The sequence below is a fragment of the Halichoeres trimaculatus genome, unplaced genomic scaffold (assembly GCF_033239565.1).
Source record: "Halichoeres trimaculatus isolate MK-OKI-2021-1 unplaced genomic scaffold, fHalTri1.1 fHalTri1_scaffold_10, whole genome shotgun sequence".
Taxonomy (NCBI): domain Eukaryota; kingdom Metazoa; phylum Chordata; class Actinopteri; order Labriformes; family Labridae; genus Halichoeres; species Halichoeres trimaculatus.
This window is the reverse complement of record NW_027437187.1, coordinates 36,413,666-36,435,005: the sequence shown is the minus strand read 5'-3', so window position 1 is coordinate 36,435,005 and position 21,340 is coordinate 36,413,666. Positions and strand designations below refer to the sequence as shown.

The 21,340-nt window shown below is 40.3% G+C and overlaps 1 protein-coding gene across 1 annotated transcript in view; it reads right to left on the bottom strand.

The window, feature by feature from the left end:
* The window catches only part of slc6a15 (solute carrier family 6 member 15), a 34,303-nt gene extending 13,210 nt beyond the window's left edge, over window positions 1-21,093 (bottom strand). Inside the window, exons 1-5 of the mRNA XM_074677264.1 lie at window positions 20,933-21,093; window positions 19,103-19,601; window positions 10,653-10,810; window positions 9,273-9,399; window positions 9,006-9,187 (exon numbers count right to left, since the gene is read on the bottom strand). Of these exons, the coding sequence (XP_074533365.1) occupies window positions 9,006-9,187; window positions 9,273-9,399; window positions 10,653-10,810; window positions 19,103-19,403 (768 nt within the window). The 5' untranslated portion in view covers window positions 19,404-19,601; window positions 20,933-21,093. The remainder of the gene's footprint in view (window positions 1-9,005; window positions 9,188-9,272; window positions 9,400-10,652; window positions 10,811-19,102; window positions 19,602-20,932) is intronic.
* Between the last annotated feature and the right edge of the window lie 247 nt (window positions 21,094-21,340).

Below are 21,340 nucleotides of genomic sequence, written 5' to 3'. Positions count from 1 at the left end.
TGGTTCAGGGCTGAGTCACACGCTCGGTTTGACTGATTCACACACGCTGAAAACTCTCACACGGTGGTCCGTACGCTGAATGGAAGGAGACACTGTAATGAAGCGCTGTCCTTTTGTGATGTTTGGGGGGTGGGACTCAAACCTGTCAGGCCTGGATCCCTCTGTTTCTGACGACACGCTCTCAGCCTTGGTCTGAACAAAGCCAGACAGGCTGCGATCAGCGATAAGCAGAAATCTGCTCCTCTGTAACCTCAGTCCTCAGCTCCATCAAGGAGAGAATGAGAGATTGTGTGTCGTTGAAGATAACGTGCGCGGCTTGGAAAGGTCACACACACACACAGAGCTGTGACATTATCTCCACACAAACACTGAGGGAGTGAAGTTTTCTCATGATTAAAGGCGGACTGGTGAAGGTGTCAGTAATCTGCAAAAACTGAAATCTTATCAAGTGTTTTTGTCTTATTTAAAGTAAAATTGTCTTGTTGTATTTGATATGAGCCACATTCAACTCATCAGTCCAGAAAATGTTGTTTCAAGTTATGTAAAGACAAAAATGAGGTCTGAATTGCTTGTTACAAGTAAACTTAATCTGCCGGCAAAATAATAAAAAATTGCTTGAAACTAGAAGAATGTCTTAATACAAGAAACTTTTCTCTTGTTCCATTGGCAGATTATTTTTACTTGTTACAGCAATTCAGACCTCATTTTTCTCTTTAGATATGAGATATTAAATATCAATGAGATCTCAGCTTTTAGCAGCCTGTAAGATGTGGATGCTAACTGGTGCTAGGACGGGTGTTCTCTGTGAGCTAAAAAGTGATGACATCGACCTGTCCTCCCATCCATCATTATAGGGAACGTAAGATCTATCTCCAATAAGATGGACGAGCTAGCCACGCTAATCCAGCAAGAGAGAGAATACCATTTGCAGGGTCTTTTTTTATTGTTTTATTTATTTTTTTTAATGTTTTTTTACTCTTGTGTGTGTCTGGAGATCCCACATGTAATAATGGTTACATTGTTTACACATGAGATTTCAGCTGTAGGCAGCCTGTAAGATGTGAATGCTAACTGGTGCAAGGACGGGTGTTCTCTGTGACCTAAGAAGTGATGACATCAACCTGTCCTTCTATCCATTATTATTGGGAACGTAAGATCTATCTCCAATAAGATGGACAAGCTAGCCATGCTAACTCAGCAACAGAGAGAAAAGCAGAGAAGTCAAGAAAAATATCCAGTTTCAAGATACCACAATACACAAATGAAATCTCAATTGTTTGCAAAGTTACATTTTTCATACCCTATTGGCAGATTTTTTTTTTTTTAAGTAGTCCAGGCGTCAATTTTTTTGTTTTTTCTTCTTTTTTTTGCCATCTTTGTATTTGGAGTCTGTCCTTTTTTTTGTCTCATTTGTTGGTCACCAAACTGGTTGCGTTTGCAGTGTTTTGTTCTGTTTTGTTTTGGTTTTTTTTGGTCCTTTGTGTGTCTGGAAATCCTACACGTAACTATGGTTACATTGTTTGCATATGAGATTGCAGCTGTTAGCAGCCTGTAGCATGTCAATGCTAACTGGTGCTACGCCTTATGTTCCCCGTGGGCCGAGGAGAAGAAGGTGAGGACGACGTGCTGGTTCTCAGGTGTGAGCTAAGAAGTGACGACTTGGACCTGTCCTTCCATCCATCGTTATTGGGAACATAAGATCTATCTCCAATAAGATTAGGGGTGATAAGATTTTATCAATTCCAATGCTGTAAACAATCCTGCTAATCCATCCAATTCTGTAACGATTTCCTTATCGATTCCAGCAAATTTGGCATGTGGGTAAATGGTCTGATTTTCAGTGGCAACAATGCCAAACATATATCCCAGTAAAGATAACTGCTTCTGCAAGTTGCTGGTGTTTCATCTCACTTAAGGTTGTGCAGTTGGTGTAATTGAAATTAAGGCACAATTCTGACGCTTCTGAACCCTGTCAATTGAATGGAATCGATAAGGGAATTGATTAGCAAAAAGATTAATGATATTGATTCTTTGATGGAACTGTCAACGATTCTCAACTGGAATTGGTTTTCGATTCCCATTCCTAAATAAGATGGACAAGCCAGCCGTGCATGTCAATGCTTACTGGTGCTACGCCTTATGTTCCCTGTGAGCTGAGGAGAATGAGGTGAGGACGACGTGCTGGTTCTCAGGTGTGAGCTAAGAAGTGACGACATGGACCTGTCCTTCCATCCATCATTATTGGGAACGTAAGATCTATCTCCAATAAGATGGACGAGCTAGCCATGCTAACCCAGCAACAGAGGGAATACCAGAGGGCAGAGTAGCATCATGCTATTCACAGACATGGCTAACAGAGCTAACACCAGAAAGGATTTCACCTGCTGTGAGTGGATGGTGGCCAAGCTGTCGTCTCTGGTGAACTCTTTTCTTCAAGTTGACATTTGTTTTATTATTCTATTTATATATTTTAAATTTTTTGCACTTGTTTCTTGATTTCACTTTTTTGTTTTGCTTCTGTGACTCAGGATTATATGGTGGCTTGCAAGTGTCAGACGATTTGCAAAAGCCACAACACAAATGCAAGATCCTCATCTTACATTTAGCTTCATGAATCAGTAACGTTAGCATCAAAGCTACATTTATCATAGCTGAAGGTATTGTTTGTGTTGTTGCTTTTGCAAATCGACTGACACCTACCAGACACTGTAGATTTTCTTTTCTGGGATTAATAAGGTACACTGTATTGTATTAAGACAAATTCTAAGAATAAATACAACAATTACACTTGTTAGATTTCAGTTTTTGCAGTTCTTTGATGATAATTTGATGCTAAAGATGGTGTTTTTATACCTCAAAAGCTTAAATTCCATCATTTTAATCACCCTCCTCCTCCCCTCCTCTTTTTGACACCCTTGACAATCAAGCCAAGCCAAAAGAGCGCGTATAACCATGGTAACCAAAATGGTCTGATCCCTTTCACGCCCACCCACACACACACACACACACACACACACACTCACACACACACTGGGAGCGATCGCTGTAGGGATATTCTTTGGAAAAAGGAAAAAAAGCCTTTTGTGGAGACGAATGGAGACGGATGGAGAGGGCATTAATATTCTTTTGTGGCGCACTGTGCTGATTAAACTTCAAAGTCGCCCGGAGCCGGCCTCTTCCAGGGGAAGTTCGTGCCCATTTCTGCTGCGAACAGCTCCAAACGCCGTCCAAACGCCGTCCAAACGCACCGGGTCGTAAAAGGAAGACCATCTGGCAAACTGTGCCACCCCAGCAGCCTGCGCGGTTCCTCTCTGGCAGATTTCTGACACTCACCCAACACGTGGGTGCTGGTCGTCCTGGTCTCAGAGGATCCTTTCAGCTCCGGTATCTCAGAGACGGGACTGAACATCCTCTCCACCGGCGCTGAGACTGATTGTGACAGCGATTGTGGTTATCTGTGACATTTCCAGCAGCTTGTGGCTGGCAGGGGAAATGAGACTGTGGCTCGGGCCAAGATTAGAGCACCTCTGTTGTTCCAGGCGTCCATCTTGTTTTGTCTGTTGTGATGAATGTGGCGGGAAAGGGGAACGGCGGGCAGCTGCTGGGATAAGACCTGAGCACAATCTCTGACTCCACTCTCGTTAACAGACTCCCTCCTCGTGGTTTTATGGGTTGGTGGTTTAAATCATACCTCTCTGCTCGCACTTAGTTTGTTCAAATCAAGAATCTCAGGTCGTGGTTCACCCCACTCATCACTGGCGTTCCCCAGGGCTCTGTCCTGGGCCCTCTCCTTTTTATTATCCACCTCCTTCCACTCGGTCACATCTTTTAGAAATTGGGAATTCACTTTCACTGCTACGCCGATGACACCCAGCTCCACCTCTCCTCCAAACCAAACAACTTTCTAAGTAGTAGCAGTAACAGTAATAACAGCAGTAACAAAACAAAAGTCCTCCTTGTTGGCTCCGAACCATCTTTGGTAAAATCCCCCAACTTCTCAAAAACCACTGACAACTCTCTAGTCCCTCCAAATGGTCCAGAACTCACACCATCCTCACTCCCGCTGTTTGTTGTTTTACTGTAACTGATTGTGTTTTTATTTTTACGAAACTTTGCTTTTGTTATGTAAGGTGACCTTTAGTGTCATGAAAGGCGCCAACAGATAAAATGTAAGATTATTATTGATATTAGAAAGAACTGAAGTTACAGAAAGGAGGTGACGTCTGAGCAGAAATGTCCTGCTGTCTTTCCAATGACCAGCAGGGGGCGACTGAAGAGGGTGCAAAAAGAAGTTTTTGTGGTAAGATGAACTTTTTCATATCTAGTCTTTTTGTCGAACTGGCATTTATGACAGTGGCCGATTGGTGTCAGACAATTTGCAAAAACCACAACTTGAATGTAAGAGCAAAATCAGGTATGCAAAAGCGACTACACAAATGCAAAAGACACAACATGAATGCAAAAGCAAATATAAGGTATGAAAAAGCTACAAAAAAAATGCAACAAGCAAAAATGTGAATTCAAGAGCCACAACATATATGCAAAAGCTACAACATGAATGCAAAAGGTACAACATGAATGCAAGAGCGAAAAAGGTATGCAAAAGCTGCAACACAAATGCAAGATGCAAAAAAATTAATACAACTGCAACAACACATATGCAAAAGTCACAACATGAATGCAAGAGCCACAACTTGACTGCAAAAGCTACAGCATGAATGCAAAAGCCACAACGTGAATGCAAAAGCCACAATGTGAATGCAAAAGCCACAACGTGAATGCAAAAGCCACAACGTGAATGCAAAAGCCACAACATGAATGCAAAAGCCACAACATGAATGCAAAAGCCACAACATGAATGCAAAAGCCACAACATGAATGCAAAAGCCACAACGTGAATGCAAAGGCGACAACATGAATGCAAAAGCCACAAGATGAATGCAAGAGCAAAATCTCAACTGCAAAAGCCACAACATGAATGCAAAAGCTACAACACAAGCAAAAGCTACAACAAAAATGCAAAGGCCGCAAGATGAATACAAGGGAGCAAAAACTTAAATGCAAAAATCACAACATGATTGCAAACACCACAACAAAAGCTACAACACAATGGAAGACCAGCCACAATGAAAGTTAAAAAAAAAGTTATTATTATTATTATTTTTTACTTCATCTATGATAAATAAAGCTTTGTAAGGGTCTCACCTTGTGATATCCTTCATAGTAAGCTACTTATATTTTTTATTTCCTGGAAAAATTTGTCATCTAATATTTATTTTCAGGGATCAATAACGTTAGCAAAAAAGCTATAATTATCATAGCTGAAGGTAAAAAAAAAATCATTTATTTACTTTCACAATTATCTTTGTCTGTTAGGAAAACTGTCCTCTTAACTTCTGATCTGGCTGCAGTTCCATTGTGTTTTTGCATTTGCATTCGTGTCGTTGCCTTTGCAAATCGGCTGACACCTACTGGCCACCGTAATTTACTGACTTGGGAGTTTTGAATTTAGACATTCAGAAGCAGCACCAACCTGCCAACAGGTTGCGGACAGGATTTGTTGGTGCATTCGTTCAGGGAACAGTTGCATGTAGCCGTGAACTTACTGCAAAAACGAAAAAATCAAGATCTGCAGAGTTTGGAGCTCATTGTTAGAGATTCTGGCTCGATTACTAAGACTTTTTTCGTTTGGTTAAGTCTGGAAAATTACCCTGCGAGCTGACTCAGCAGCTGGAAACTTCAAATTCACACACACTGTATTAATCCTGACCCCAAACTTTGCAGTAACCCTCTGCAGGTCTGGCATTAGCAGAGGGGATAATACCAAAATCAAATGACTTCCCATCAAAGCTTACTCTCTAGGAAGATTAAAAACTTTCACCATTTTTTCCAATTAGCGCAAACTCGACCGTGACCTCGGAGGCACACCGGTCTAATGCTCGTCATATGATACGGGAAAGTGTGGAGTGATAGAGATCACCTGTAAAAAGAGAGGAGTGGGCTGGGTACGCGGCTAACGCTAACCTTTGGGCTAATGGGCTAATCCCTTCCGGATGCTAGTCACGCTACTGTCAGCTTTAGCACTCTGAGATAAAGTAATCCAGAAATCCCACACACAGGATCACATGAGGCCTCAGGCTTCTATCTGAAGCTTTATCATTAGAAAAATTTGTCAAGTCATTTTACAGCGGCTGTGTCTTCTCACCGATCGCCGATACATCAGCGCTCGCTAAGCCTCCACCTTTACAGTGAGCTAATGATGTGTGAGAGGATTTTCCTCTTGGCCAGAAACACAGCCTTGTTCCTTTTTTTCTTCAGGGGACAAAAGTTGTGTTTGAGTCGTAAAATAGGTCAAGCTGCCACGATTCAGGGCAGCTGTAGTGATCCACTTCTTCCCTCCAGCTCTCCTTCATCTCCCTCCTTTTTTTAGCGTATGACCTCCAGTCAGAGAAGCACAAGATACTGATACGGCAAGATAGAGCTATCATGTCGTGATTACATGCATGTGTCATCCTTCAACCCTGCAGAACTGAAAATGTAGAGGCGGAAAAGCCCCTTCTTAAAAATATAAAGCCTATGTGGGAGCTGGCACATATGTTCTGGTCCTGTCCATGTATCGCTACCTACTGGATCAAAATATTTCAAAGTTTGTCTGAGATTTTCCAGAAACAAATTAAACCAGACCCAAATTATTGCGGTGGTGGAACTTACTTTGTCAAGTGACCAGAAAAATGTGCTATGTTTTGTGACGCTGCTAGCAAGAAGAGTGATTCTGCTGAACTGGAAACATAAAAATCCTCCAGCTTATCGAGCTTTAATGAATGATGTAATAAAACACTAACAATTAGAAAAAAATCAAGTTCACTCTGAGTGGAAAGATGAACATGTTTCACTCAATATGGCAACCGTTTATAGAATATTACAACAAAAACAACCCCATGAAAAAATAAGTCGAACCAAATCAAAAAACCAAGTAGCATCCTCCTTGTCAAATTATTAATATCAAAATTGTATTTTTCTCTTATTCTTTTTTTTAATTTTTATTGCACTATATGTATATATATTTTTTAATATTATTTAATTTTATTTTTTTCTTGAAGTTAATGTGTGTGTGTATGTACAATTGTGTTATGAGTGTACTGGTGTATCTATATATGTAAATACATGTATATATGTGTATACCTATATGTCATACCATGAACGTGTGAGCAGATGCAATTATTTATATCTTTTAATTATTTCTGTATTTGTATGCAACAAAGGAAAAAAAACAATAAAGAGAAGTTAAAAAAAAAAAGTGCAGTTCATGGAGTGTCCACTAGGGGATGTCTGCAGAAGTCACTCTGAACGAGAACATCTCTATTCTTACGTCCAATCATCTTCCACCACTTATCCAGGTCTGGGTTGCGGTGGCAGCAATGCCTGTCCCCAGCCACTTCCGCTCCACCCAGTGTTGGGCAAATTACTTTGAAAATGTAATTACTAACAGTTACTTTCCAAAAAAGTAAGTTACCAGGGAAAGTAATTATAGCGTAACTTTTTTGAAAAACCTTAAATTTTGTAAAGAAGTCAGTTCTTGAGAAGGTTTTGCTCTGGGATATAATGTTCTTGTGTGTTTTTGCCTTTTCCATCCATGACGTTGAAGTGGTGTCTGTTTACTTCTAAAACCCTGTCTCTGGCTCCACTCCCGACTTGTAATTTCTCTCGATTAAACCCTAATTTTAAAGAAACAAAACCTGGAAAAGCATCCACCCCTCTCCCTGGAGTTGGTTTGATCCAAAGACGCTACGTGAGATCCTCTCTGACTGAGGTTACACAGACGCTCACAGGTAGCTGTGGGATTTTTGTTGCGGAAAAGTTGACTTTAGCATCAGCTCTTTGTTAAAGACGTGTCAACATGTGACGGATACAGAGTAACGCGCCTCATTTCACTGTCGGTGACGGGTTACGGCGTTATAAAGTTTGAATATGTTGTTGGAAAAACTAAAGGCGTTAGTAACACCCACCACTGGGGATACCGAGGCATTCCCAGGTCAGACAAGAGGTATAATCTCTCCATCTTGTCCAGGATCTCTTCTCGGCTGGATGTGCCTGAAACACCTCCTCAGGGAGACTTGGGGGAGGCATCCTCACCAGATGCCCAAACCACTTCATCTGGCTCTTCCTGATGCCAAGGAGCAGTCGCTCGTATTTGCAATCTTGTCCTTTTGGTGCTGGCAATGCCGTGTTTCCAAGCTGACTCACTTCTTCTTTCTTCTTAAAGTGGTCCTGGCAATCACTCTGTACAAGTCCCGGACCCTGGATCCAGTAAAACAGGCCCATCTGATGTCCCTCACTGAGGAACTATCCTGTCCTTATCCTGCTCCACATACAGCGTACAGAAATCTTGATGATGAAGCAAATAGTTCAAACTTTGGTTCATTAGTCCATAACTCCATCTTTGGGTCTTCAGTAGTCCGTTGGTGGGGCCTGACGATCCAGCCTCTTGACTTTCTTTGACCTCATTTCTCTGGAGCAAAGACCTCTTTCTAGAAATGTTCTGATGCTCTGTCTCTCTTTCTGCAGGAATCGTCTTTTTCTGCTCATTTTTAGAGCGTTACACGACTTTCTGCAGAACGATACTGTTCAGTAACGCTGACCATGAGGGTCTGGTACCACGCTGTGTCCGGGAAAACTTGGGACACCTGTGGGAATTGGTAGCACCAACTTTCATGGCTTGATCAACCTCCATTGATCAGAACAGTTCAACACTTACCTTTGAACCATTTCAAGCTCTTCACTGAACTTGGACATCTTGTATTTCAATAAAAATGGAGAAGTTGGGCCCAAGTCTATATTCTGCTTCTAAGCCACTTGAACAGACAGTTCCAGTGAACCTCCTCCCACTGTTCCCTTTGTTCCCCTTCCCATTTCCTCTAAAAGCCGACCACACTGTCGTCGGCCACGCTTATATCTAATTCTCCTGAACTGAAACCTGAAGTGGAACCTGAACAAACCACACTCACCTTTCCAGATGACTGGATTCCCTTGATCATGGCGAGACAGACCATGGACCAGGCCGCCAGCAGACACAGCGTCATCTTCCAGTTGAGTCCTCCTCCATCGTCGATGCTGTCAGAGATGTCCAGGGCCACGCGGTACCAGTAGTAGGTGGTCGCTGAGCTCTTCTCACACTCTGGCTGCACATCTTTTGACAAAAGGTAGAATTTACATCAAGTTTTGAACCTTAAAACACTCAGAGTCTGTTTTCTTTTTTTTAATTTCTGACTCACGTGTAATGTTGTTGTTCTTGGTGAGAGGACACTCTTTCCAGGGCAGAGGCTGCTGGAAGGACTGGGAGAAGTAGAAGAGGCTCCAGCTGATGATGACATTGTAGTAGAGAGCCACGAAGAAGCACACCTACAGACACGAGAGAGGCAGGCCCACTTCAGATACACGTAAGGAAACAAGTCAATGTAAAGTCTAACATTATCAACTATTTGTAAATCCATTTGTACCAGTTTATCAACAGCAAGTTCTGCTTTTCATTGCAGTTATAGACATTAAAGAGGGGGTAGTCTGCTTCTCTTATCTACCACATGAATTTAGAGTACCAACGCCAGATGTTCAAACTGAGCGTGTGTAGATTTTCAAACCTCAATATTTCCATACATTGGTAAAATCCATGAATCTGTCAACTTGTCAAAACACTCTGTTCTACAAAAATAGAATTAAAAAAAATAGTTCCTGATCTACGGATATTTCAAAAATAGTATTTTAATTTTTTTTTAATTGCAAAAATTGCAAAAAACTTTACATTTAATAAATTTGCAAAAAAAAAATAATAATAAAAACATAAAATTGAGTAAATATGCAAGAATTTAAATGAATTTTTAATGTCAAAAGTTTTAAAAATGTAAAAAAAAATTGCAATGTCAAAAATATCCAAATTTTCAAAAAAACTTGATAGTTCAAATATGAAAAAAATAGAATTATACAAATTTGAAAAGAAACAGTAATTTGCAAAAAAAATAGAAAAATGAAATCGAGTAAATTTGAAAAAATGTAAATGAATTTGATATTTTGAAAGTTAAAAAAAATTGCATTGTCAAAAATTGAAAATATTTCAAGAGAACTTTGTACTTCATATAAGAAAAATTGGAATTATAAAGATTTGAAAAAAAAAACAATAATTAAAAAAAAAAAATCAAAAATTAAAGACATGTAATTGTGTTATTTTGAATTTTTTTTTAAATAAATTGTAACATCAAAAGCTGTAAAAATTCTTTAAAAAATGTTTTATATATATATATATATATATATATATATATATATATATATATATATATATATATATATATATATATATATATATATATATATATTGCAAAAACTAAAAAAAGATCTTTTAACTCAATAATTATGCAACAATGTTATGACTTAAAAAATGTTTTTTTTCCAAATGTTCTGGAGAAAAGAAGAGGGGACTTTTATTTCAACCACTACAACTGTTTTCTAGTTTCTTTCTCTTGTGTAATGTCTGATTGCTGATTAATGTATTGATATGTATCTGTTTTTATCTTGACCTAGATCTCTGTCCTTCCTGTTGTTTTGCTGCGGTGTTGTGAAACCATCACGCTTGTACCTCTCTGTACGACAGACGTGAGACTCACCACACAGCTGGCGAAGCCGATGCCCCCCAGTCGAGGGCTGATGTAGTTCCACACCCCGATGCTGCCCCTGCGGATCCGCTGCCCCACTGCTAGCTCCAAGAAGAAGAGCGGGATGCCGATCAGGACCAGCAGGATGAGATAGGGCACCAGGTACGCTCCTGTCAATCAAAACACACACAGAGTTAAAGGAAGGAGGCATCGGCTGTGAGGTGGCAGCAAACTGCTTCCTGAAAACACCACGTGCACCAGTTTCTTATCCCCTGTCTGCTTCACACACACACACACACACACACATGTGCACACATCTGCAGAGCTGCATCTGTGTGTGGGGCAATCGAATAATCCTGGAGACACACTGAAGTCTGAAATTACCTAAATTACAGAGGGATTACTCGGAGGTGCATTACAAAGACAGCGTGCCTCTGTGGAATTAAGGTTTGAGGGTGAATGACTAACATTACGACAGGCTGTAATAGAGCGCTGCAGTCAGAGAGGGCGGCGAGTCCCTGCGAGCAGAGAGACATTCAACCACATGACAGCCCAGAGAGACGAGAGGAACTAAAACTCTTTGTTTGGAAGAAGCAGCCGCTGGTTAGACGACGTTTTACACACAGCGCTTCTTTATTTTCCTGTTGCTACACAGAGAGAGGTACAGTGAGAGGTAGAGGAGGGGAAGTTTCCTCTTTCTGAGACCCTCAGCTGCTGAAACACGTCAGAAACTTTGGCTTCATGTACAGGGCTCTGCAACCTTTACTTTCCATTTACAGACATTTTCCCCCAGCTCACCTGGATTAAAGTCATTCCGGAGCCACAAAATCTACTTTATCTTCACAATAAAGACCAAAAAGTGTGTAAAATTCTATACACAGTAAAAATTGAGTGAATAATTATCAAAACAAAGAGGTTTTTATATGAATAAAATTGGGATGTCTTTATTTCTTTTTTTCTAATAAATTTGCGAATATTTCAAAAATATTTTTGAAGAATTTTAAATGTCATGCATTTTGACAACTTGCTTAATTTAATAGTTTTGGGGATTTCAAAAATTTGTAAAAAAAAAAAAAAAAAAAAAAAAAGTAATTTAAAGTGTATGCTATTTTTTCAAAACATTGTTGAAAAAAATTCCAAAAATGAAATTTAAATAATTTTCAAAAATGTGCTTAATCTATAAAATTTTGATTTTTTTTTCTAAATTTGAAAAATATGTCAAAAATTGAATAAAATAGTTTGCAAAAAATTGCAAAAATTAAAAGAAAGATTAATGAATTGAATAAAATAAATTCTTTAGAAATTTCTTAAATTAAGAAATCTTCTTCATTTTGATATCATACATTGATTTTACTGCTCCAATTTAAGAATTTGAACAAGTTGCAAAAAATCTAAAATTTTTACATTTTTAAAAGTAAAAAAAAAGTTAGAAATAAGTAACTACTAAATATGCTATTTTTTGCAAAAAAAATTATCAAAACTTAAAAAGTGTTATTTTTTTTCCCAAAACTGAATTTTGATAATTTTCAAAAATTTGCAAAATCTTCAGAAATTTTATTTTTTATTCTGAATCTGAAAAATGGCAAAAAAATCAAATTAAAGAATTTGCAAAAAATCAAATTAAAGAATTTGCAAGAAATTTAAAAAATTAGCAAAAATCTCAGAAAAATTAAATATAAATTACATCACAAATATTTTGAACACTCAAAAAATTTCTGAAAATTTGCAAACGTTTTTTAATTTCATTAATTTTGAAATAATTATTTAATTTGATGCCATATATTGACTATACTGTTTAACTCATCGTTTATTTTTTTATTATTTAAATCTGTGTTTTTTCCAGATGAGTCTTTTTGTAGATGTAGTTATCTTCCCAGGGCTGTAAAACTTGAGGTTAGCCACAGGTGCATGGAAAGTTGGTGGGCTGTTGATGTTGTAGGAGGTGAAGTAGAGCGGTGGCAGGCTTTATTGACAGATGGGATGAAGATTTAGTTCAACTGAATGTTAATGCAGGATTTTATTTAGAGTCAGTGTCTTTAATCATCAATACCCTCTGTAAGAGAAATAAAAATTCTTTATTTCAATGATATTTTTTAAAGCTAAAAGGAGTCAAAGAGCCACATGGTGTTTGTGTCAAACCTTCAGCCCACTCATGGAAAAACCAGACGTAAAGTCTTGAAAACAAACGTTTTGAGGTGTTACCTCATTTCAACAATAAGATGACGTAAAATTCCCCCTCCCTGTGACGGGCGAAACCACCACATCAAATGTTGTTTTAAAGTCTTACTGTAACCCTTCAGTCATTGATTACGGCGTCAAAACTTCCTCCACAGGTGTGTTGTTTGTTCAGGGTCAGTTTCAACATCGTTTGATGGCGGGACGCTCATTCAGATCCTTTCCTGAGTCCTGCTGCTCCGCCCTGAGACAGGACGTGTGCGGACAGTAAACTGTGAGGTTTCTAATATTAAAACTTCTTATTCTGGTTCACAGAGTACACAACTCCAAGCATCCCCTCCCCCGCCTGCTCTCCATTGTCTGCTCAGCCCTCCACTGTCTCCTCTGGACATCTGAACGCTTTGATGGCACTTTGAGAAAGCAAACAGCCTCATCACAGATCTGTCTCCTAAAATAGCAGCACGGGTTCCTTCTCGCTCTGATCAGACGAGTAAAAATAATGATTTCTCCGCTCTGCCACCACACACACGCTGTAGATCCAGGACTCTACTTTAGGACTTTAGGGTGGGAACAGGTCTGTGGGTTGTTCTTCAGACCGTCACCTGATAACAGACTCATGGAAATGGTAATTGTTGCTGTCAGTTTGAGCTCACTCTTTTTATTCACCATGTTTTCATCGTGCTAATTAAAGGGTTATTTCTGTCACAAGGGCTCCTGGATACACACACACACACACACACACACACACACACACACACACACACACACACACACACACACAGACCTGTCTCATGTTAATCTAATTACAGTTGAACACAGCAGGAGGACCAGAGCTGGTTAGACCAGACCTGAACACATGAAAGACTCCAGAGAGGTGATGACTCCAACTGAGCGCGCTCAGCTCTGTCACTTTACACACACACACTAAAAGTGGACCCTGTTTCTGGCTCTCATCATAGAAAACTCACCATGTGGAGAGTTTTTTCAGTAATTTAACAACAAAAAGAGTTTGTCGTTGAGTTTCTGGAAGTATTAATAATATATTAAAACCAAAAAAAAACTGAACACAAACTTTTTCTAAACTCATTTACGTTTTTCTTAAGCAGCTGAGGTGTCATTTTTGTTTTTAAGTATCTTGAAATCAAACATTTTTCTGCACCTGTCAGCTGAATGTGGCTCATGTGAAGTCTAATAAGACTCAATTTCAGTTTTTGCATTGAGAAAATACCAGGTCTGCAAAATCTCTCTTTATTAAAATATATAAAATTAAAAATAACAACTATTTTCAGCACCAATCTGCACTGTAACTGTTATGCTTTTGTTTTAAACTCTAATATTTACGTTTTTAAGACATTTGTTGTGACATCTGAGTTGGAATCATGGCACTCTTAGATCTAGAAATTAAAGGGCCTTGAGAAGTATTCCCAAGTGTTAAAGCAAGAAGAAATCTGATTTTTAAATTAATTTGATAGAAAACAAACTCCCTAAGGCAGAATAACGAGTTAAATATACTAAATATAAGCAAAAATAAATTAGTACATTATTGTGTAATCTTAGTTTTCGCAGATAAATGTCTAGGGAAAAGAAAACATTGATCTTTTTATGTTTATTCTGTGATATAAATTAGCATAAAGGGCTTCAGGATGAGAAACTACCAGGAGTTCATTCAATTAATTTGGTTAAAACCAGTTTTTAATAGACGTTTTACAAATAATTTAATCTTGAAATAAGTTATATTGTGACAAGACTTTTGATGAGGGAACCAATTAAGATATCAACTGTTTTTTTTTCACTGAGTTTTAAGATCCTCTGATAAACTGAGACAAAAAACACATTTTCATCCTTAATTTAAGATAATACCATAAACTAAAAGATAAAACACTTTTATAATTATGTGCCTAATTCACCTCCACTGCCAAGGTTTAATCCTTTTCTGACCCTCTTAGAGGTATTATAATTGATATCATGTATCATTTCACATGGTCACATGACCAGCTGCACGGAACTCCTAATCATTGTGACATCATCACCAACTGCTGCCCTCTCAGGAGTGAAAGTGACTGAAGTTCTAGAAACAACTCCGCAGAGATGCCACAATTTTGACCCAATCTCTCTAAACTAAGATAGTTTTTTGGTAAATTTTGTCAGGAATCCATCCATGCCATTTTTTAAGCTGTGCCACTTTTACTTTTTGTCTAGGGGTCCAAATGCTGCAGCTTGTGTGGAGCTGGATCCTCCCCTCCCATTCATTCTAATAGGGGAAGCTGAAAGGGCTTCTTTGGGGGTCATCGACTCTGAGGGCTCGTCATTCAAAAACCATATAAGTAACAAATAATTCCTACAGCAATTTTGTGAAGCAGGGTTCAATCTGTCATCTGAGTGAATTTCAAGCCGATACTATTTATGGCCTGGGAGAAGATAACTTTTGAAAAAGGCCCAAAAATGTGGCCACATTTTATTTTGAAAGGCAAATTGCAGACTTCCTGTTCAAGATAGGTCCAAAGTGTCTGGATATAATTTGTGCGTCTCAGTGAGACGAACATTTTGACATTGGTTTGATCTCTCTATGAAGTTCTTACTGGCTATTAGAGCTGTTTTAGTGTGACAAGGTGGCGCTAGAGAGCACGTTTTGGTATGTTTGGGGTCACGTTTGGTATTGTATCAAACTTTTTGGCCGAAGAGGGTCAAATTAGAGCTCAAATAATATGGATGGGATAATAAGAAAGTAACGAAGCAAATATATAAATATAAGGATTTAAATCTCGTCAAGTGCAGTTTAATTTTCAGTGTGGGGCAGTGAAACCAGTTACTCCCCCTGTGTAAGCTAGCTTACAAATAATGAATCAGAATATAAAGGTCAAAAGATTTGTTTTTATTTATTTGCTTCCTGTAGTCCACATCCCTGAGTAACAATACCAATTTAATCCAAAGGGGGCGCCAAAATCAACATGACATGAAAACTCCTCATGGTGCCTTTAATATTCAGGCCTCTCAGTGAGGTCAGTGAAGTCGTTTCCTGCCGACTGGTGTAGAAAATATTGAAGCTTGAAGACAAAGAAAATCTGCAGCATCATACGGGAAAGAAAGATAATGTTTAAGCCATGCAGAGCAATTATTTCTCCTCCAAAAGTCTGTCTCTGCTGATGTTTTCTGATTGGATAGAGGCAGTGAGGGGACCTGGGCTGTGGCGTGAAGGTTTGTCGCTGTGGTTCCCAGTCTAACTCTGTGAATGCTGAAGGATTAAAACCATAAATGAGACTCTGAGCTGCAGCTTGTCTCCTGTCTGAGACGGTTTCATTTAATCAGCTTTAGAGACAGAGAGAGCTCTGCGTAATCTCCAGGTGGAAAACAACACCTTATCACCTTCACAGGACACATGTAAACAGTGGAGTGAGTCTTCATCCTACAACAACCACGCCGCCTGCTGCACACTGCACGGGTTCAGCCGAGGACGCCATGAGAGACGTGGTGTGACTGCAGCATCAGACGCTGTTATTATTAGAGCGACACGTTTTGGAGGCAGAGAGCGCTTTGCTGCATTTTGACGACAGTTTAAGAGGTTTCATATCTGCTCCGGCTGAGACTAGCTGCAGCGCTAACAGACACACAGGTGGTCACATGACTCTTCTGTCCATCCTGAAGGTCACTGAGTGTTTCTGACAGACTAAATAAGATAGATTGTTCTCAGCTGGCACAGCTTTATTATATAACACAGCTGCTTCATTTTGTTGTGTGTTTATTACAGATCTGCACTTCAGGAGTTATCATCAGGCTCCACTTTAAGCTTCTAAGAGTTGGGAGCAGAAATTGTAGCTTGAAGTCTCACATTTAAGGTGGCACCAGTCTGCAAAAACTGAAATCTAAGCAAGTCTTTAAGTCTTATTTTCAGTCAAATGGTCTTATTAGACTTTCATATGAGCCATATTCAGCTGACAAGTCCGGAAAAATGTCTGATTTCAGGAAACTCAAGACAAAAATGATGCCAGCGTGGTAAGAAATATACCTGTTTAGTTCCTTGTATTAAGATATTAGCATTATTCATTTATTTATTCACAAAAAAAGGTGACATATCTTGCCATAAGACATAATCACTAATTCAGATTTGACTTTTTTACAGTCAACCCCTGGTCCTAAATAGGGATGAGCACCTGTCACATTCGAAACAATATGGTACCAATACCTGCTACCTGGCAATCGGTATCAGAACTCAATGGTCCCAATTTTTTGTACTTTTGTGCGTGTTTTTGTGGTAATAAATATCAATTTGTTTCATGTTTTTCTTTCCTAATATATAAACTTGTAATGCTGTGTTCATGTCCGGCATGGAAAATTGCCTACTCTTCCACATCCTCACAGTCACAATTAGGGATGGGTACCGAATTAGGTACTTTCATAGGTACCGACCAAATTCTGTCAAAAGTGCCAGGTACTGATTCATGTAAAATCAAAAGGTACCATGTTAAGGTACCTAAACGCATCCTTGTGACTGTGGGGGAGTGGAAGAGTAGGCGATTTTCCATGCTGGACATGAATACAGCATTACAAGGTTATAAGTTGAAGATTAAATATGCTAAGTTGAAAAAAATATATCTTTCATTATTAAACAAATTGATATTTCTTACCACATAAACACAAAAATAGTGCCAAAAATTGGTACTTTTGAGTACCAGTACCGATTGCCAGGTACTGGGCATCGATGCCGTATCGTTTCAAAAGTGAAAGGTACCCATCCCGAAACATAGTACCGTATAAATTTACGTGAATCTGTGCGGACAGGATAAAAGTACCCAATTTGGGACCCAACCCTGGTCTTAAAACAGGAATCCTATGCCAAAGTGTTAAAGCTGCAGTTCCTGGCGTGTCCACAGGGGGCTGGCTGAAGACACAGCAGAAACCACATACACACCCATTCAAAGAGACATAAAAACTTGTTTGGATTTCAGTTTTTGCAGTGTAGCACACCTTTTCTTCCACCAAAGACGGTCCAATAAATGAACGCAGTCTCCCTGACATCACCCGTCAACCGGCTGACGCGGCCATATTGGAAGAGGGGCGGGCATTGAGTCTCCAAACTAACAGCTGTCTCATATTTGTAGACCGGAGGTTGCTGCTTGGCCTTCAAACGTCCGAGGTGTGAGATATTTTATTATTATCTCCTATAAAAGTATTTATTGCACACAGATATACCAAAACTGAGCTCTTTGTACCTTTAAGCTTTTTCTATTCTTCCTTTTTTTAGTCATTTTGTTTGAGCTTTTTCATGCCTTTAAGGTTAGAGTCTAATCTTTTCTTGGCCCCTCCTCCAGACATATTTTACAATCCCCGAAAAAAATACACAAGAACGTCAGCTGTCAATTGTTGTTAAATGTGACATTTAGCCTCGTTTTTTGTCTCGTATAACTAATGAAATTAGTTTTCAGAAAAAAGAGGACTTGAATACAAGACAGCCAAATAATATCTTCAAATCACCACAACAACTGGACGTGAGAAACATTTCTATTAGGTGTATTATTTTTTTTAGTTTTGACTACAGCCCATCTGGGATGACTGGGGGGATTAAATTTTTGACCTATACTGCAGCCAGCCACCAGGGGGAGCAGTTTTCGTGGAGACCCCAATTCGAGCCGCGTGAGATGACGTCCAAATTTTTTACAGTCTATGGGAGCGACGTGGGAAACAGGCCATGGCCACCCACTCATGGGCAAACCTCATGGGGCCCAACCTAGACCGCTGGGCCATTTGCGCTCCCATTAAATTCTTCACTGTTTTCTTCACATTGACGAAATTCCAAAGCCCAAAGACTTTTGTTTTTATTTTGTCTCCAAAAGAGTCAGATACCTGCATCTTGTTTGAGGAAAGACTTGGTTTTTAGTCCAAATGGTTTAGGACAGGGGTCGTCAACCCTTCGATAGCGATCGACTGATATCTAACCAAGTACTCCTTCTAGTTTCAAACAGCCTAATTTACTAGGCTGATTGAAACCTTTCAGGGAGATTAAAGCCCAAACTTCCTTGTGTAGCTTTATCTGTTTGTGAATCTTGCCTCTCCCTTTAATTTTAAAGTTATTGTGTTGAAATTAAAGGAATCAGCTCCTGCGTCTGAACCTCTGTAGCCAAAACCACAACACCCATGACCATCTTTTGATTCATACAGACGGATAAATCAGGGTTCCTCACTAACTTCCCCTGTCCCTAGTCTTAGCCGAGCAACCTCTGGCTCTGGGTTTCACATCCTGACTTAAAAACCACATTATTAGCTTTGTATCGTCACTGTAACCACGGACTCACCCCCTCCGTTCTTCTGACACAGGTAGGGGAACCTCCAGACGTTGCCCAGGCCTACAGAGAAGCCAACCTGAGCCAGGATGTACTGGAGCTTGTTGTTCCAGGCTGGGCGCTCCTCCTCCTCGCCGTCCGAGCCCCCTTCCTCCACGTCGCACTCTTTCTCGTCCCCTTCATGGTTGTTGACGATCAGCGAGGTCTTCTTGAAGGAATCGTCACAGGCGTCCTCGTTGGAAAGCAGGTCCTTGTGAGACTCTGTGACATCCTCGTCAAGCTCTCTCTTGACGGCCTTGCCGTTTTTGGGCATTTGATATAGCAAACAAGCGCGAGGGGTGGAACGTCTTTTTTATTGGTTTCTGGAGGGCGAGGCCGGGCGTGTTGGGGAAAGTCTCTTTGGACTGTGCAAGTGCACCTTTCAGAGGGGGTTTGGTTCAGTTTCTGTGAACAGTTTTTGAAAGATGAATGGGGGAGGATGTGGGTTTACTTCCTCATTATCACCGAGTGTCTGTGAAAGGAAACAGGAAACGTAGAGTGAGTAAAAGTTCAACCTGGGAAGGAATTTCTCGATTGAGTCCAGTTTAGGTGGATTCTTCTGGTTTTACCTCGAATGAACCTAAACCAGCTCAAAAACTCAACATTGGATCAAAGACCTGACATCTGACGTCTTTTAATCTCAAGGTTCCCTCTCCTCATAACCTGAGCTGACTTTAAAAGTCCTCTCAGAGTTATTTCTTTGTACGCAGAGTTATTTCTCACATGGAAAATCACATGTCCGGCTTTGGCAGCAACATTTGAAGGGGTACTTTCAGAGCAGCCTGCCCTCCTGGGGGTGTAGGAGGCGGCTGGGAGTTGCTGGACGCGGACTTGGACAAAGGGACAGGTCGTGGAGTGGAGACTATCGCGTTTCCAGCCTCCTGAATAATTGACATGAGGAGGCCATTTGCATACGAACCCAAACACTCATTCTCCTGCGCAGCACTCTGGGATGGGAAAAGCCCTCTGAGCATTCAGGAAAGGATGTCAACTTCCAGAATAGAAGGAGGCCGAATCAGGGTGCGTAGCTGCGCAACAAAATGAGATTTTATTAGATTTATCCAGCACACAAGGGTGTGGACGCAAGGCGGATTAAGGTGCGCAACATCCTTATCTTTAACATCCAGCATCCTGGAAAGAGGCGCCTCAGTTTAGCTCTGTACTCATCTTTTAATCTCACGTCTCACTCCCCAAAAACAGGAGAATGTTCAGCCATATCTCAGAACTCAGCACGCCTGAGGATTAAGTGATTAATAGATTTCTGTTACCGCTTCCAGATTAGCCTGGTTTGTATGAGGCAAAGGCCGTCGTTTCATAATCCCGTGAACGCAACACAGCAGCCTGAGAAGCAGCGCTGATGCTGAGTAACCTTCACTGCAGCTCTTTATGGAGGCTGGGGATGGGAGCATAGAGGCTGAGCCCACAAAGGATGTCTACACATGACTCAGGGATGGTGAATCAGAAAAAAAAAACAAAAAAAAAAAAAACGGGCGGGCCATTCAAGTGACAGAGGAAAAAATGCGGATTAAAAAAGAAGAAGAAATACGCAGAGCGGCGGTGGAGGCTGCCATGTGGCTCTCTGTGATGGACCCAGGCACAAAGTGTTCCCCTGAGGGACGCCGATAAATCAATCCCTCCTCCCGCCCTGCCTTCATGACATCCATGTGAGATGTTTCATCATTCAGTCAGTGGCGCACTGGTCCCTCCGTCAGCCTCACACATCCCCTCACTCTCACCACGCTTGGCTAATAAAAAAAAAACACCCTGATGGAGAAAAATGAGGATGCTGTGGGTCGTACTCACCGCTTTGGAATAACAGTCGTCCTTTTCTGGAGTGATGAGTCTCAAGGGATGAAATTGTGAGAGCACATGCACGGGGCAGACATTATGAATGTGCGTCTTTATGAACCAGTCTCGCCGGTGAGTGCTGCTGCTCCGGCGGCTCGCTGACTTTCTGTACATCTCAGGCGGACGCACAGCGCCATGAGAGGGGGAACCCACCTCCAACGCCCCTGGAGAAAGACCCCCTTTTAAATCCAAATCCTCATTTTCAACTCAAAAATTACAAAACACCCTCTTAAAAAGTCTCATTCGAATAAAAAAATAAAGAAACATCCTTAAATAAAGGTTAAACCATCATCTTAGATTTCCCGAACCCCCCTGTAACCCACTTGGTACGCTCCACTACGAGAGGAAATGGGCTGGCGCACG